Genomic DNA, 17,919 nt, shown 5'->3' with positions numbered 1-17,919 from the left:
GAGTGTACGTTTTCATGTTCTCTCCCCCTCCCTGGAGCAAATGTTTGTCCAAACAACTGCATTTTGTTTGGGAGTTTTATTATCTCCTCTTTTGTTCTTACCATTTCATAGTCACCTTCTGCCAAATAGAAGCTTGATTTGTGAAAGATCCAAGTCAAGTTGCTAAAATGTTAAGAGCTCCCCCCCCCCCCAATCCAAATATGTAATCCCAGCTTTATGAACGAGTGGAGGAGGGGTTCAGGATCATGAGATCAAAAACTGTTAGTTAAGGGAAGACATATTGTCCCTCTCTCCCCCAATTATCTGAAGCTGTACTAAAAAAGTAATTCTTTATGGGAATACTTTAAAATAAAGATGAATTGGGAAACATGCATTTCGAGGTTACCATGTGCCATGAAAAATGTAGCTAGGGTTACAGGCTGCAGGTTGGGAAACGACAGTTTGAAGGTGAACTTCATGGCATTATACCTGCTGAGGTCCTTCCCCAAACACCGCCCTCCCCAGGCTCCATCCCAAATCTCCAGGAATTTCCAAACCCAGAGTTGGCAACTCTGTTCCTAGATAATTTACAGGTTTGTAAAGAGCTATATTTTCCCAAAGATGAAACTAAACAACTTGACAGTATTCATAGGTTTAGCACAAGGGAAAGAATAAATTCATGAAGTGAAACACATTGGATTTGAAAATCCAGGACTCATATCCTGGCTCTACCACTTAGGCAAATTATTGTGGCTCAGCCTCAGTATCCCAAATGTGAAAAATCAGAATAGAGTCCTACCTCAGAATTTACAAACAGGAAAAAACTTCACCCTCACGCAAAAGATGCTGACACAAAGATCAGCCCTGTGAAATCTCACCATGAAACGCCTGCCGCCAAGGTAGACAGCCTTACCTGTTGCAGCATAATTGCTTGCTGCTGCTGCAGAAGTGCCTGAAGCTGGGGAGGAGACAGGATCTGTTGCATCTGCTGTGGTGTGATCATCTGAGGAGACATCATGGCAACAGACACTGGGACCTAGAGAGAGGGAAAAGGAGCAGTACGGGAATGACATTATGTATCAATTGCTGGAGTAGCTATCATTTGCCATTTTGGGAATATCTCCTGTTGAACAGACTATCTGCAATTTATGCTCCCATAGTGCAATTCTAAAAGTGTGTAAGTCAACTTGCACATGAATTTGTATGCCTGAAGCATTCCTTCAAGGCAAGAGGGAGGGGTGTGTGCTCTGAAGACTATATGTTTAGGTGTACTGAAGGAACAGAACAAAGATCTCCCCTAGTCCTCAGAATGAAGATAAGATTCTTTCTCCCAACCACATTTTTACCCCAAAACGTAAGACTGACCAAATACTGAGCTATGCCTAGGACAAAATCAGACTTTAGTGCCAAAAATGAAACAGTCATCAGAGTCCATATTTTCTTTTGCACTGTCAACAGAATTTCTTTTGCATTGTCATTTTTATACTGCTCTCCCACCCCACAAAATTGTGAGTTTGAAATGGTCATTCATTCTTGTCAAAGAGCTGACATACTTTTCACACAGTTCTTTTCGAAGGACTACATGAATACAAGAGTATGCAATCATTTTTACTATGCTAAAAAAAGTATGTTTTTTCAAAATTCCTGGAGCTATAAGGGGTAAGTGATCCCCAAAAGATGTCATCAGCACCACCCCCCAGTATCCGTTCACATTTCTAGTGAGGCGGTCCTGGTTGCACTAGTGAGAATCAGGTTTGGTGTTCTCTTTACAGTGTGAAATTCTATAAAATGTAGCAAAGCTAGAGAACAAAACAGGCATACACTGGGCAATGGTAATTCCATGCCTCTGAAAATCCATTCCTGTCTATACCCTGAAATTGCAAACTCACCAAATCTAGAAAAATGGAACACGTTCTAATAGCCCTGAAAATTGTAATAGCCATGTCCTGCACTGCTGTCAAAATAGAATAAGCACAGCTTTAGAACTGGGTCACTCTAATTCACTGGGGCTCATAAGTGGGTTAGAAGATACACATGGATTTCAGTACATCCTTGTTTGAAGACAGAATCAGGGATGATTCACATAACCAATGTGCTTGCAGCTGACCACTTTTCTGCTCTGCTCACTAGAAACAATGCTACCAGTAAACTGACTGTCTGAATCCTTCAACACCAGTCATATATTTGTATAAAGCAGTTCATTCTACATTTGCAAGTATTACATAAAATTGTACTGCTCCTCACAGCAAGCAGCTTTCAATGAACCCCCATGAGATAGTTCGGGAGTTGCAACTATGAGATGAGTAGCCTGTGTGAATCAACCCTCAGCTTTAGGTGCATTTGTTTTGACAGAAAATGCTTTCTCTCAAACTAAAATGGAACAGGATTTATTTCTATCTGAGATGACCAGAAGAACGACATTGCAATATTCATGAGTCCCCCTCAGAAAACTCTTGGCAAGGTATATAATCCCAACTCTAATGCAACTAAGGAGGTCTCTCTTTCAAATGAGGTCACTGCAGTGAATCATGCATCAATAATCTGCTATCTTTTCCTGCAGGTATAATTGCAAAATATTGATTAGTTATCTACCATTCATCTGATAAGTTTCACCTTGACTTAAATTTCCCTTTCATTTTCCTGTTATACCCACATAACAAATGAGAATGTCTGTGCAACAGGTTAAAAATGGCATTGCTGCCATGAGTCTCCACTTCTCCAAATCTTTGAGCTAGGAAGTCTGCCAATAGCAGCTCAGCAAAGAGCATTAGGGATCTCAATGCTTTCTAGCATCCTTCAAACAAAACCTCTAATCTCAGAGCTCATTGTATTGTAAAGCCACTGCAATTTAAATAACACCGGGAGCCATTCTCAATTTGTGCCTTCCTTTTCAGAACAAGAGTGAAAATGGAAAGCAAAAGGAATTAAGAGAATCATGAAACTGGTCTGCTTTCCCACTATTAAGTGGTGCACAAACTACTGCTCTAGCTATTCTGACAGCTTGGTGAAGACTCAATGTTGACAGAGTGCAAAACTATATGAAACTTTTCACCCTGCCTATATTTGTTCAAGGCGGCTAACAACAAAACTAAAAAAAAACAACATACAAGACAGCTCAAGACATAATATGGGAATAAATCAATTCAAAAATATAACAGCCTAAATTTTTAAATCACAATCTAGGCCATTTTACAATTCTTCCTGTAAGCTATTCAAAGGCCTTTGTGAAAAGGCAGGCCTTATTCTCATCTAAAAGGCAGGAGAGAACATCACAAACCCCCTGCTGCAGAAAGCTTCTATATTTCCATCAAACTAGAGCAGTTACCAAAAACATTCTCACTCCATAATTCAGAGCACTTCACTTCCTGGACAGAGGGAACCAGGGTCAAAGTGAATCATGTGGGGATCAATGAATCCCAGCCTGTGAAGGGCTGTCGAAGCTCAGTATCTGCAACCTGACTTGGGCCCTGAAGCTTCCTGGCAGCTAGCTTTCTGGCAGTTGGCACAGGAGTGATTATATGTGTTTTTACCTGTGAATTACTACATAAAAGGCTTTCTGCACTATCTGCAACTTTTGAACAATGTTCAAAGACCAACCTATGAAGGGCATTTTACAGTAATCAGTTCTTGAGGATACCAATGCATGGATAATTGTTATAAGAATCTTGGTTTAATACACTGGCTCCAAACCTTTCTAAACAGCAACCAATACAATACACTTCTAAGTAAGATCAATCAATAAATGCAACATATAGTTGCCCAGATGGTCCATTCAAACATTTTTTAATAAAATGTTGGAGCAAAAAAACACGATTGAACAACCAGAACTAAATTCAATCTGTTTGGGCACTATCAAATTATTTTCAGTTACCCAAACCTCTAACGTCAAAAGGAAGTGCCTATCATACAGCTTCCTTATACTCTAAGTAGGACCTCAAATTTAAACATCAGTAACTACTAATCCAGGAACACAACCAGATTATATACCTCCTCCAAAAGTGCTGCATAACAAATAATATGTAGATTCCTAAGACAATAATCAGTTTCACTCTTTTCTCTGGAGTCAGGCTACTTTCAGGCTACTTCTGGATTCAGGCTACTTTTGGAGTTGGCTGGATTCAGGCTACTTTTGATAGTCCACATTCATCAAACCAGTCTCTAAGCATAAGTTCAGAGCACAGATAATTCCTTCTGGCTACTGAGATGAAAAGTTGAATGCTATCAGTTTATCAGTGATAGCCCACCTTGAAGGTACTAGCACTTTTCCCCTGAAGCTTTCTCTACTGTGCTCACAATTAATGCTTTACTGCTAAACTAGAAAATGGATGAAGGAATCCTGCCAATTCCAAAAGATACCATGGATTGTCCCCGTCTTTTCCACATGGAATGTGCTGACCACGTTGGAATTCCTTTGGTCTGCCATTCAATTTGGGATCATCTGAGTCTGTATAAGGAATGGAGTGAGCAAATTAGTATGCACACAACAAATATCCCACTATTGTGTAAGAGGAAAGAGAAGGGTAGAACTGGACAAACTGCCATCTCCAGAATCCTCTTGTTTGAGTGTGTTTCCATGCATGAGAGATGAGTGCCAAAGGACATCTGGAGTGCCAAAGGTTCGCCACCACTGCACTATACCATGCTGAAAGTGGTAGCACACAGCAACCTGCACAGAAGGGTGCCATGTGAGTAATTAATACTCACTCTAGAACACATTTCTTGAAGTCCAATTCAAATGGAATGAATTCAGATAAAGTAAGCATTAATTTGCCCAGGAAAGGCATGAAAATGCAATAGCTACAAATTACCATTGTACGTGTATACACTGTAAATGACTTGGGAAGCAGGAATTAGCTGTGTATACATGAAGAAGGTCTTCATTTAAACATATGAGAAACAAAAATTCACTATAGAAAAGGGGGATAGTTAGTTAACATATCAGAGATGAAGTAATTAACAATTAAATAATCTATTCAGTTTCTCTTCATCAGGTTAATAAGGGAGTTGGTAGCCCCTTTCAGACATACTGGTCCCAAGCATTTGTGGTCAACAAACCACCTTTAACCATGCCTGGAAACAAGTTGGGAGGCAATGTATGTGAGCAAAGATCGAAGTGATAACGTCTGTACAATCCACTCCAGTCAACAACCTGTCTGCACCAACTGAAATTTCTAAACACTTATCAAGGTTAGAGCCAGATAGAGTGCACTGCAGTTATCTAATATACATGTAACCAGGCCATGCACCACAGTGGTCAGCTCCTTTCTGTTTAGGAAATGTTGCAGCTGACTAATCAGTCGAAGCTCTTAAGAGATACAAAGCACTGTTAAAGATAAAATTGTCAAGCATATGGAAGGGCAAGCCCTGTTAAATAAAAACCAACATGGTTTCTACAAAGTTAAGTCCTATCTCGCTAACCTTTTAGAGTTCTTTGAATGTGTCAGTAAACATGTAGACAGGAATGAGCCAATCGACATTGTTTACTTCCTCACCAAAGACTCCTGAGCAAAACCAAGAGCCATGGCTTCTTATGGATTGGAAAGTGGCTAAAAACAGTAATCAAACAGTAGAAATAAATGGTCACTTTTCACAATGGAGAAATATGAACAGCAAGGTCTCTCAGGGATTTGTATTACGACTAGTGCTTTTCATCAACTTGTTTATAAATTACCTGGAGTTAAAAGTGAGTAGTGAAATGGCCAGTAGTACAGATTACACCAAATAATTTAGTCTGGTTAAGACAAGATGGACTGCAAACAATTCTAAAAGGATCTCTTCAAACTGGGAGAGTGGGCATTAAATTGGCAAATGAGATACAGTGTGACAAAAGTGTAGTGATGAATATTGGGGCAAATAATCCCCACTTCACATAGGTACTGATGGGACCAGAGCTAACAGCATCAAACCAAGGAAGGGATCTTGGGGTGATAATGGATAGCTTGATAAAACTGTCAACCTAATGTGAGGCTGCTGTGAAAAAGGCAAATTCTATGCTGGTCATAATTAGGACAGGAATAGAAAATAAAACTTATACAAATCTATGGTGACACCACACTTGGAATATTGTGTGCAGTTTTGGCCACTGCACCCAAAGAAGGATATTGTTTAGGGTTTGAAAAGGTGTAAAAAAAAAGAGTAACCAAAATGAGCAGCTGCCCTTTGAAAATAGGTTAAAACACTTAGAGCTGTCTAGCCTACAAAAAGGCTAGTAAGGGAAGACATGATAGAGGGCTATAATATTATAGACCATATGAAGAGAGTGGACAGGAAGAAATTGCCACAGGATGTGGTCATGGCCACCAACATGGAAGATTTTAAAAGGGGAGTAGACAAGTTCATCTTTCCATGTTCTACATGTGACTTCTGTGAACAGAAATCTTCATTCATAATTCTTTAGAAGTCATTGAGCATAGCAACAAGAAGTAGATAGGAATGATTCAATCAACATTGCTTATATTTTCAAAAATATTTAGAGAAACTCACTGAATAACTCTAAAGAAGCAATGACTTATCCACTCTACTTGAAAGATCAGCCACCAATCCTTTCTTTTTAACTTCTCAGAGCAATTCTTTTTACTCAGAGAACACTAGAAGCTACCTATTTGGTCCTCAACTAAAGCTTTTCTTTCTTCTTCTGAGAAGGGGAGGGGTTCATACAGCTTGAAAATGGGGGTTAATTTAAATAAAAAAATAGCCCTTCAGAGCTAGTAGTTGGAGCATGTAATTGGATAAACAAAACAGGTGACATAAAGCAGACTGATAGGTAAACAGATATAGTGGTGAACCAATGAGTTGACCAGTTGCCAAAGTCAGCCTAATAGCAGCTGCATGAACACTAAAAATGAGTTGCATAGACTGAGGAGCTAAGTCAGAATCAGAGGCTTTGTAAGACCAGATTGACTTATGTATGTGTCACCCAATATCTGTTAGTAATCAGCTGGAGGACTTCCTTCAGGACAGTTTCATTGATGTCCCCTAAAAGCAACAAACCTCAAGCCAAGGGCTCTTCTCTTTTTTGACCATGCGCAAAGACATTTGCTTACTTAACTTTATTTATATCCTACTTTTCTCACCAATGTGGCTTACAACATTCTCAGCCATTTGAGAAGAGGACCCATCTTTAACTCTAATGTATGAAACATTCATACAATTTGCTACATAAGTCTGTTTTCTTGATTTATCCTCTTCTTTAAAAAATGGTGTTTGTGCACCTGGCTGACCAGTAACCTAGTGCTTGGTCCCATCCCACAAACTGAGGACAAATTACCTTGACACAGAGAGTAAAAGTTATTACTTCATTTCAACCATATATTTTGCTAAATAAACTGGCCAGCCACAATCTGCACTCTATTAAATAATGTGAAAAAAGAAAAACCCAGCCAATTATGTCTAGAGCTGATATGGCTCATATTTAGGATGCATCTTTTTAAAAAAGTTGAATTCCCATGTCCCCAACAAAACCTACCAGAAACAGCTGTTACAATCCTCACAGTGTCTCTCATTAGGAATCTTCTGCATTTCCCCCTTAATGCAGATAGAACTTTATTAGAGATGCTATAAGAACATTGCTTCTTTCCCACTAGTTAGTGGATCTACTAAAAAAAGGCTTGCCGTGTGTAGTGGATCAACCCCATATCAGCAAGTGCTAACGTGCACATACATTATTCTTACCTTTAATTTTATCCAGAGTTTAAATCTCAGTTGAAGGAGCAGACTCTTGAAGAACAAGGGATTCCATTGGAAATGTTATCCCCTCTCGTCCTGTTGGTTCAAGCAAGCAGGAGCTTGCTGACCTTTGGGGCAAGTTGCAAGGCTTATCTGTTTACTCAGGTTGCTGGCTTGAGGGAGGCGCCCAAAATTTCATTTGTCATTTCAGAAGTCATTTTGAGTTAACTCTGAAGTTATTTATTAACTGCCCTGGGCTTACTCATAGTCTGCTAAAGTGTTACTGTCAACCAGAATCAGTCAATGAATCAGGGCTATTGGACCCCTTGGCCCATCCTGATGAAATCCAGATGAAGAAGGGTCCAATCCAGCAGTGCAGATAGATGCAAAACTCTCCCTACTTTTACTCAAAAGTACTTTTACAAAGCAAATATAAGTCACTGAGACATCAAAAAGGAAGAGCCACCAGTGTGGCACTTCACTGGATTGTAATGGAGTAATTTTACTATCATAGCAAGGCCATTGCCTCTGTGACCTGTATTTCATTGATGAGCAACACTACTGGTAATTTGTACTTTGTCTATCCAATTGAATGGGTGTTCCTACATGCATGAAGCAATGGAATCAACTGAAAGAAACTCAGGCAGCAGCACCAGTAGAATGAGAAAGAACACAGTTGATGCCCACTCACTAGGAGACAAGCACCACGCTAATTTCCCTTTGCTGTTCATCAGCCTGCAATGTGCTCTGAATGAGAGCCTGTAATTAATTGCTCATCTGCATCCCCCATCTGAACTCCCTCCCCACCAACCCCCACCACTACACCGTGCATCCAGCTTGATACACGTTGGCTGGCATTTTCAAAATCGGAGGCATTCTAATTACCGGAGAGTTATAACACCTTCTATTTCGCGCCGGTCGGACTGACACCCTGTCAAGAGCAAAGAGACTTGCCAGAGGTTTTGACAACACTAATTGCCCCTATAATCTAAAAACACAAAGGAGAGGCGATTAGTCGTGAAGGCCGCAGCTCTCGATCCGACATGAGGTTTTCACAACGTTACAAGAAAACAAAAGCGGTGCTTTTTAGACTATGATGGCTGCTAACAAAGCAGAATTATATTTTCATACAAACCTTTGTCTGCATCAAATGGCTTTCCCTTCTCTTGTAAAATGCTGTGCTGACACCAAGAACAGCGGAGGCTCCTTAAGAAGAGGAGCAGAAAGATAACAATGTACATGAGTTTCAGTTCTTTAAAAAGAGTGTTCTGGGGAGGTTTATTTATGATTGTATCATGGGAAAGGTGAAGTTATTCATCAACGCTCCACGAACATTTTGAGATTTGTGATCTACCTTGATTACTCTTCTTCTTCTCCTTCTTCTCCTTCTTCTTCTTCTCCTTCTTCTCCTTCTTCTCCTTCTTCTCCTCCTTCTCCTTCTCCTTCTCCTTCTCCTTCTTCTTCTTCTTCTGCCTAGTGCTTCTATGAAAACTGTCAACCTAGCAACTGTTTATGCCTTCATAGTGTGCTTGAAAGACAGTTACTGCATCAGCCCTTCAAAATCATAGGTCAAGCATGCATGGTGGCTGTTGATGAAACCAAAGATGGAATTTTGTGTCTCTAATAAAAAAGAAGACTTTGGGCCTTTGCTTTCTGTTCACAGCAAGTTAACTGTGACACACTGCATGAAACTCACCATTCTTTTACATACAGGAAAAGGGATTTTGAAGGTAGATGCTATCAGCCATCAACACAGTTAATGCTGGTAGACACTGAAGCCATCAAAGTAGGAAGCAGAGAATGAAAACACATAGGAGCTTTGAAATTATAGTTAGACGACTTTTCTATAAAACATTATATGAAAATAATCTATCTCTCCCTGCAGAATACAATGGCATAACTTAAGTGGTAAAGCACCTGCTTCACAAGCTGAAAGTCAAGGTGTGACTCCTGATATGTCCAATCAAAGATGAGGAGGTAGTAGGTGATATGAAAAATTTTTGCTTGAGACCCTAAAGAATTGCTGCCAGTCAGAGTAAACAGAGAGCACAACAGTCTAGCTCAGTAATAAGGCAGCTTTATGCACTAGGAAGTTAAACAGTGAGACAAGGTGTAAATTCACCCCATTTCACAGAGAGACTGAGGCCCCTTCCACACATGCACTTTCAATCCTTTCACAATTGATTTTGCTATTCCGCACATCTGCAAAGTGCATTGAAAGTGGATTGAAAGTGCATTATTCTGCATGTGTGGAAGGGGCCTTAGATTTGTCTGCCATTCCTTGCTAATCACTGCTCCAAGATGATAAATGCATAGTAGCAATTTTGCTATGGAGAGCAAGTGGCAGCAGAGTAGTCTACTTACTGTAAAGACATTTAATAGTAATGTCTTGAGTTGCAGCATACTAGAACATAAGCACTAGAGTTCAACTCTGATAGTTCACATAGCTGCTGAAACATAGCAGCAACATGACCATGGAGAAGAAGCAAAGGCTTTAGATCTAGTAAAATATAAATTGCATTAATATAGATGCAAAGGCAAGTCAGACAGCTACCATGGAAAATTACATGCAAACTGACTTTTTGTTCTCAGCTAGTTTCTTCTTATCTTTCACAAGAACTGTAGGTTCTTCTTCACACTATGAAGCTGAACACTCCCAATAACAACAACAGAAGCATTGTGTCTCTAGATTGGGAGGCTAAATTTCTCTCTCCAAGAATGGTTTGTGGGAGGGTGTGTCATAACTGGCATCTGGTAGACAGTGAGCTAAGGCAGACAGTGACTCACTTGCTGGCCAGTTGCCATTCCACAGAACTGCTTACTAACAGCTCTGGCCTCCTAACAAATCCTTGACAATGCATCTGAATGGAGAACTAAATTTCTCTGGGATGCTCTTCCAAGAAACCTGAGCTAGAATCCCACCACACCAGAGTTAGAGATGAAGCATGAGAGGATAGCCAGTCCATGGGTGGAAAATAAACCTATTAAAGGAAGTGAAAGTCTGGAAAATTCTCTAGAGTTATTGAAGTTGATGAAGATTTTCAACAGAATAAAGAAAAGCAGAATTGCATGAAACAGATTCTCGGGGTTAGAAGAACGTGGTACTGAAGGAGAACTGTGGGGGGGGGGGAGCTGTTTTGGTACACAGAAAGGAATGTACTGTTTATATCGGGATAAGACTAATTAATACTGTAGGTCCTCAGTTGCTTTGGCCTAATGTTAAGAGTGGGGAAATAACCCAGATTCAGATTCCTCAAGATAGGGCCTGATTCCATACCCAGCATATCAATTTGTCTTTGAGCAACATGATATGTGTGTGGGGAGCACATGGTTCAACAGACATGACAGACATACTGAATGCTACTGCTCACACTTACAAATCTTGTTTTTCATTTATTTGTAAAATAGATCTCTTTCGTGTAAAGACAAAATAATGATCATCACATGAAGAGATCTGAGTGAAGCAAGTAAGCTACAGTACATGCAAAGGGGATAGACACAGTTAACATACACAAAAAGGGTAAGCTTGTCAAATCCTTACATAATATGCCTTTCCCCAGTCTGACATACACATACAAACAGATACTAGCCCTGGTCTTGCTTTTTATGCCACCTGCTTGCCTTACATACTACAATATTAGTTCCTACATCATAGATCTGTAAGGATGAAGAAAACACTTTTAAACCACCACAATTAGAAAACCCAGGGAGGGAATAAGAGCCAACTGCAGTAAGATCAAGTGAAAAAAAATTCAGTACTGCAGCCGAGACATAGGCTATTCTGCTTTTCCTGAAGTGAAGGAATGCGGAGGGGCCAGTATTGATCTGTCTTCATTACCCATTTCACTCAAGTTCAAATCAACAAAATACACTTTTCCACACCAGTGCCCTCCCTGCCACAGCAGACAAAAGAAAAGCAATTTCCTGCAGTTTGCTCCAAACTTGCTAGTCTTTCATTATACCATTCTTTCCTTTCCCCCTACAAACATGGCTCAGGATGCCAGATCTACTCCTAAACATTTCTTCAAAATGGACAAGGTACCAAGGAGAAAAACCTGAAAAATCTATCACTGCTATTGCATAATCAGGAGTGCTACAGATATTTATAGCCATAGTCTTGCAGCAAATTCAGTGTCTAATGCAAAATCCAGAAAGAGGTGCCATAGCTTAGTGGTAGAGCATCTGCTTGGCATGCAAAAGGTCCCAGGTTCAACCCCAGTCATCTCCAGTTGATAGGATGAAGTAGCAGGTGATATGAAAGATCTCTGCCCAGAGCCCTACAGAGCTGCGGCCAGTCTGAGTAGACAATGTGACCTGGATGGACCAATAGTCTGATTCAGTACAAGGAAGCTTCATATCTTAAGTTCAGGTTTTTTTCCTTTAAAAAAACCGCCTCCTCTTTCTAGTTATGAGGTAAGAAAATGAAAAAGACATCCGCTTCATCTTTTAGGGCAGTTTCACCAAAGATGAAACATCATCACTTCTGTGTCACAAACAGCAGAAAACGGTACATTGGTACTTACCCTGAAGGGACCTTCTCCTGGTAGGCGATGAGGGCATCTTGGATTGGGTAATTTCCAACCTATACTCAGGGAGGCAGGACTAAATGATGTCACTTCCTGTAGAGGCTGGAATCCATCTTAGATCCCCAGTATTCCGTTGACTCAGCAGTGAGAGAAAAAACTCTATTATCTTAAGAAGTAGAACAGGAAGTAACGAGAACAACATAATAACGAAGAATAACATTGAAAATAAACATCAAAACGTGAGGAACTCCAAGTATTTTATAACTAACTACCCCGATCCATAGATCATAATAATAAACGAAGGAATGATTAATTTTGGAGACTGCATAGAAAGTGCGCACAGGGAGGGCCAAGATGTCCTCATCGCCTACCAGGAGAAGGTCCCTTCAGGGTAAGTACCAATGTACCGTTCTCCTGGAGGCGATCTCGGGCATCTTGGATTGGGACCTCCCAGAGCAGTGTCCCGAAATGGGTGGGAATGTTAGTCTCCAAATATATGTTCGAAAGCACTCTAGTTCCAAAAGCGGTTTCGTTAGCTTACGCCATGGAACGCAACCTGTAATGTCTGATAAAGGAGGATGAAGAGGACCAGGTGGCCGCCCTACACACATCCTCCAGAGGAACCTGTCGTCTGAATGCCGCGTTAGTTGTGGCACTCCGAGTGGAATGAGCCGTGATGCCGCTAGGCACAGGTATGTGAGATGCTTTATATGCCTCGGTAATGCACATTCTGAGAGTGTAACTGAGTGCAGCCTTGGACATCTGAGCTCCCAGATTAGGCATGGTAACGTTTATGAATAGGGATTCAGTCCGGCCAGTCTGATATTCTCTGTTCCTGATGATAAAATGTCTTGAGTGCCCTACTGGACATCTAAAAGGTGTGCCAAAGGATTTCTTTGGGATGTGAAGGACTCTGGACAAAAGGTGGGGATGATCACCTCCTGCTTCATGTGGAACCTGGGAAGCAACTTTTTTGGAACAAAGGTGGGATCCAGCCTCATGACTACTCTGTCCTTGTGAAAGATGCGCAGAGCTGGGAGTTGACGGATAGGGCCTGCAACTCTGAAATTCTTCTGGCTGTAGTGATGGCAATCAGAAAGAGAGAAGGCTTTCATGCTAACCCATTTCAGCAGATGCACCCAGCGAACCCGGATGGGCTCGAAGGGCTGGTTTGGTGAGAGCTAGAGAGCACGATGTTAGAAAGTCTCCATGAAGGGAACCGATGGACTACTCGGAGGAGTTGTTTTTGTAGAGACCCCTTTGAGGGAATCTAAGTATATCTGGGTGCCTGGACGGTGGTAGTCCATAGACCTTGGGCCAAACAGTGGCGTGGCGCTGCCAGCTGTCTCTGCGAAGAGTAGCACTTCTAAGGCCCTTCTCGAATCCCGACCTGGAGAAATCTGTAAAACCTACAGAGGGATACAGAAGGTCTCAAGGTGGAGTCGATCCGGGCCTCTTTGAGCCCAGGAGAGGAAGGTCCTCCCACGAAGAGTTATAGATCTCGAGAGGTTGATGGTCTGGGCGGACGCGATGATTTGTAATTGATGACCTGGCCGGAATAACCTTTTTTTTTTGGATTTAGGAGCCTCCCGCTCAAAAGCGCCAAGCGGTCAGACAAAACCACACTTGGGGTTGGGATGGACCCACGCAGGTCCCCTGAGAGGAAGCATGTCCACGCATGTGAGGCAGCCTCCAGGGACGCGCGGAAGTTGCCAATTGAAGGGATTGAGGAGAACCATGGTCGCCTGGAGCCACCATGGTGGTGCGCATACTTCAGGAATTACGTCGGCTTTCTCTGACCAGACCTTCCCTTATGAGCTTCGGGATGACGCTGGGGTAGGAGTGGATAGGCATAGAGGAGCTCCCTCGGCCACTGAGGCCGTCCAGTGCATCTACTGCTAGTGCTTTCGGGGAATGAAAGGTATCTGGTGGTGAAAAATGCGAGGAAGTTGTGCATTTTGAGCCCGGAGGCAAAGAGATCGACGGATTGGGACAACCCGAGGGGTTTGAGTGATCCAGTTGGAAGATCGTCCCGGATGGAGCTTCCACTCTTGCTTCCGTCACCACCCGATTGGCGGCTTAGCCAGTCCGCCTGAATGTTAGAGATTCCCCTGTATGTGTGCTCTGGCCGACAGCGATAGGGAGATGTTTCTCGGCCCATGTCAGTATCTCTACTGCCTGTAGATGAAGAGGCTGAGGGGATCTGGACCACGCCCTGATGATTGTTTTAGATATGGAGCCTTTGCCACGATGTTGTCGGTTGGACCAAAAGATGACAGCCCTGGATCTGAGGCTGGAAGGCCTGAAGCGCCAAGAAGAATAGCCTGCGCAACTCTAAAGAAGTTGATGGGCAGGCGATGTTTTGGAGTCATCGTCCAGAGACACCTTGTGCTATATTGTCCTCCAAGGATGCACCCCCCATCCCGGCGATTCCTTTCCAGCGATCTGTGAACAACCGTGCATTCGATGAGGGTAAATAGAAGACTTTCCCTTGGAAAGGTTTTCTGATAATGAGACCACCAGCGAAGACTGTACTTGGCGTAACTGATCTGTGATCTGGAGTGACCTGTCTTCCTTCCTCACTGATCCGGGAAGTGGTGAGGCTGGAGAAACTGTTGAAGGGCGTGCATGGAGACCTCCCCACTGCAAACATATCGATAACAGAGATGAAGAGACCCATCAGTCTGGCTAGCTGAAGAAGGGAAGCTCTCTCCTGGTTGGGAGGAAGACCGCTACCAACCTCTCTGGATCTTGAGAATTTTTTGGACTGACCCGAGGAAATTTGAAGAGGCGATTGTGTACTGTGTCTATGGTCGCCCCGAGATGTTCCATTCGAGATTGGCTGGAATCAGGGAACTCTTTTGCAAAGTTGACTATAAACCCGTGAGTGGCGACATGGGTAGTCCAGGAACCGACATCCAGGTCTCGAAGGGCTTGTGTTCCTGGACCCGGACCGGAATTCAGGATGTCGTCCAAAGTATGGTGTGGATATGAAGACCTTGTTCCCGAAGAGCCATGATAGGTGCCAGAAGGAGCTTTGAGAACACTCTCGGGGCTGTGGCCAGCCCGAAGGGGAGAGCCTTGTACTGGTAGTGTTCCGACTGTGATGTGAACCTGAGGAAGCGTCTGTGGAGTGGGTTGATGGGGCGTGAAGATATGCCCGGTCAGGTCGAGAGATGTTAAGTAATCGCCTGGGCGAAGAGCCTCCACTATGGATCTCAAGGTTTCCATCTTGAAATGGCGTAGGAGCATGAATCTGTTCCACGACCGCAAGTTCAGGATGGCACGCCAGTCGCCGTTCTTTTAGGTACTGTAAAGAAATGTGAGTAAACACCGCATAGAACGCTCTGAGATGGAGTGCGGGTTCGATCGCCCTGAATACTTAGTAGATGGAGAATGGCTTGCTGTGTTCTCTTTAGTTTGTCTGGATTGCATTGGGGGGGGTAGGTCGAATTTGGATCTTGGAAGGGTTGAAAATTATAGGAGATAGCCGTGTGTGGGGGCCTCCTTTGTCCAGCAGTCGATATGGTCGCCCACCCACCGGTGTTGAAAAAATTACAGGCGACCACCTACTGGAACGTGAGTGTAGTCAAGACCTGGGCGGTCGCTCAGGTTGGAAAAGGTTTGCCACCTCTATTGGTTTGTCTAGAGTAGTTGGGACGAAAGGAGCTGCCAGAGAATCCTCTTCTACGAAAGGAGTAGTGTTGCTGTTGAGGTTGTTGAGAAAACCACTTTCTGCCATCTCTGGGAGTTCGTGCAAGTGTGCGCCTGAGTGCGAAATGAAGTGTAAGGTTTGTAGGTGGAGGAGCCCTGGTCTGGCCTAACGTACCTAGGCATAGATTTCTTGTTTCCCTTAGTCTCCACCAACACAGCGTCTAAATCTTTGCCAAAGAGCCTGGAACCATGATAATCGTAAGTAGACACCACCTGTTTTGAGTGGAAGTCTGCGGTCCAGGCTCTCAACCAGGCCTGTCTCCGAACCACTACTCCCAAGGCTAATGCGCGGGAGACTAACAGGAGAGAATCAAAGGTGGAATCTGCCCAGTACGAAACTGCTGTGAGTACTCTCTCTAAACCCTCTCTGAGGCCTTGCGCTTCGGGAGGGATCATCGTAAGAAGCCTCCGAAGCCAAAGGATGGAGGCTCGGGCCATGGTGGAAGAAGGGGCTAGAGCCCTAATGGTAAGGGCAAGTCTGTCATGAATCCTTTTCAGGAAAACGTCGGCCCTGCGGTCTGCGGCATCCCTTAGGGAACCCTCCCCGTCCTTGGTGACTAATCCACCAGATTGGAGGGCAACCACAGGTGCATCAATTAGGGGAGTTTTAATGATGTTATGTATGTGTTCGGGCAGTATATATAGACTCTTGAGATGTGACGGGCAACTCTTACTAGCCTCCAGATTCACCCATTGCTTTTTTTTAAATTCTTCTCAAAGTACTCGGGTAGTGGAAAAGCTTCTGGGACATCCTCCGTCTGGGGGAAAATTTTTGTGGCCCCTTTAGGGACACCTTTAACTGTTCTCTTGGAGGATGGGAGACCCTCAGGGTCCTCAGCGTCTGCTGAATCCTGGAGTTCTAAAGTGGAAATAGTTTTTGACATAATCAAGGCTAAATCCTCCTTTCTAAAAAATCTGATAAGTTTTTCTTTTGGCTCAGCGATGTCCTCCTCCCCTTCAGAGAAATGCTCTGAGGAATGTCCCACTTCCACCTCACTGAATTCCTCCTCCCCATATTCATTAAGGGGATCTCTGTAAGTGGAGGTGGAGGGCTGGGGGATGGTGGGGGAATTGGAAGAAGAGCTAGATGAACGTCTGCGTCTACCACCCCTCCTAGAACGGGACCTGCGTCTCCCTCTGCGTCTACTTTCTTTTTTCTTGTCATGGAGGGAGATCTCTTCCCTCATTGCAGCCCTGAACATACTCATTAGCTTGGGAGCAGGCATGCTAGCCCAGGATGCAGGGTCTGAAAGGGTTGGAGAAGGTTCGCGCTGGGGACTTCCCTCCCCCACCGGGCCCCTCTGATCTTGCCTGAGTCGCGAAGATCTATGAGGAGATTGCCGGGAGGCCGTTTGATCATCCGCTCGCTCCTGGGTCCCGCGACGCTCCCCCGCGCCACCGCCGCTGGCGTGGCTAACACTTAAAAATTGGGAGCGTGGGGGGGAATGCGGAGCTACACCTTCCGCGGCCTGGACTGGGACGCTGGTGCTCCTGCGCCTTGGCATAGCCCGGGAGGGCTCTAGGCGCGATTTCTTGGCGGCAGGGGCTTTGTTCTTTCCGGCCTGCGCCATCTCCTGTGGGGGCGCCGAAGCCACGGCCGCCGCCGCCGCCACCTTCGATGCGGCAGAAGAAGAAGTGGACGGAGCCTCAGCCGAGGACTCCTGACTGTTGCTCTTCTGATGCCCCCTTCGGGTTGCTGCCCGAGTGCCCTCTGCCGCGGTCTTGCCAAAAGACTCAGGCGGGGGTGAGAAGGAGCGAGCGTAGATTCCATGGGCGGCCATTTTAAGGCGGCCCGTTAAGGTGGGAAAAACTGACAGTTGGAAAAAACTGACAGGCTGATTCACAAACTGACAGGCTGATTCACAAGAGGACAGGAGCCGACAGAAACAGACACACAGAACACACGTGAGAATAGAAGTAAGCTGAGAGAAATAAGGTAGAAATAAGGTAGAAATAAGGTAGAGAAATACAAGTAGCTTGGAGCCCTCTCACAAGCACTGCGCTCCCTGCTAGGCAGGAAGTAATACTGGGGATC

General features: G+C 43.8%; 1 protein-coding gene across 1 annotated transcript in view; it reads right to left on the bottom strand.

Moving 5' to 3' along the window:
* FOXP4 (forkhead box P4) overlaps positions 1 to 17,919 on the bottom strand; it is a 162,388-nt gene that overhangs the window by 57,548 nt on the left and 86,921 nt on the right. Inside the window, exon 4 of the mRNA XM_048497872.1 lies at positions 893 to 1,015. Within this exon, the coding sequence (XP_048353829.1) occupies positions 893 to 1,015 (123 nt within the window). The remainder of the gene's footprint in view (positions 1 to 892; positions 1,016 to 17,919) is intronic.

This window comes from Sphaerodactylus townsendi, linkage group LG05, assembly GCF_021028975.2.
Source record: "Sphaerodactylus townsendi isolate TG3544 linkage group LG05, MPM_Stown_v2.3, whole genome shotgun sequence".
NCBI classification, from domain to species: domain Eukaryota; kingdom Metazoa; phylum Chordata; class Lepidosauria; order Squamata; family Sphaerodactylidae; genus Sphaerodactylus; species Sphaerodactylus townsendi.
This window is presented reverse-complemented; position numbering and strand designations above follow the sequence as displayed.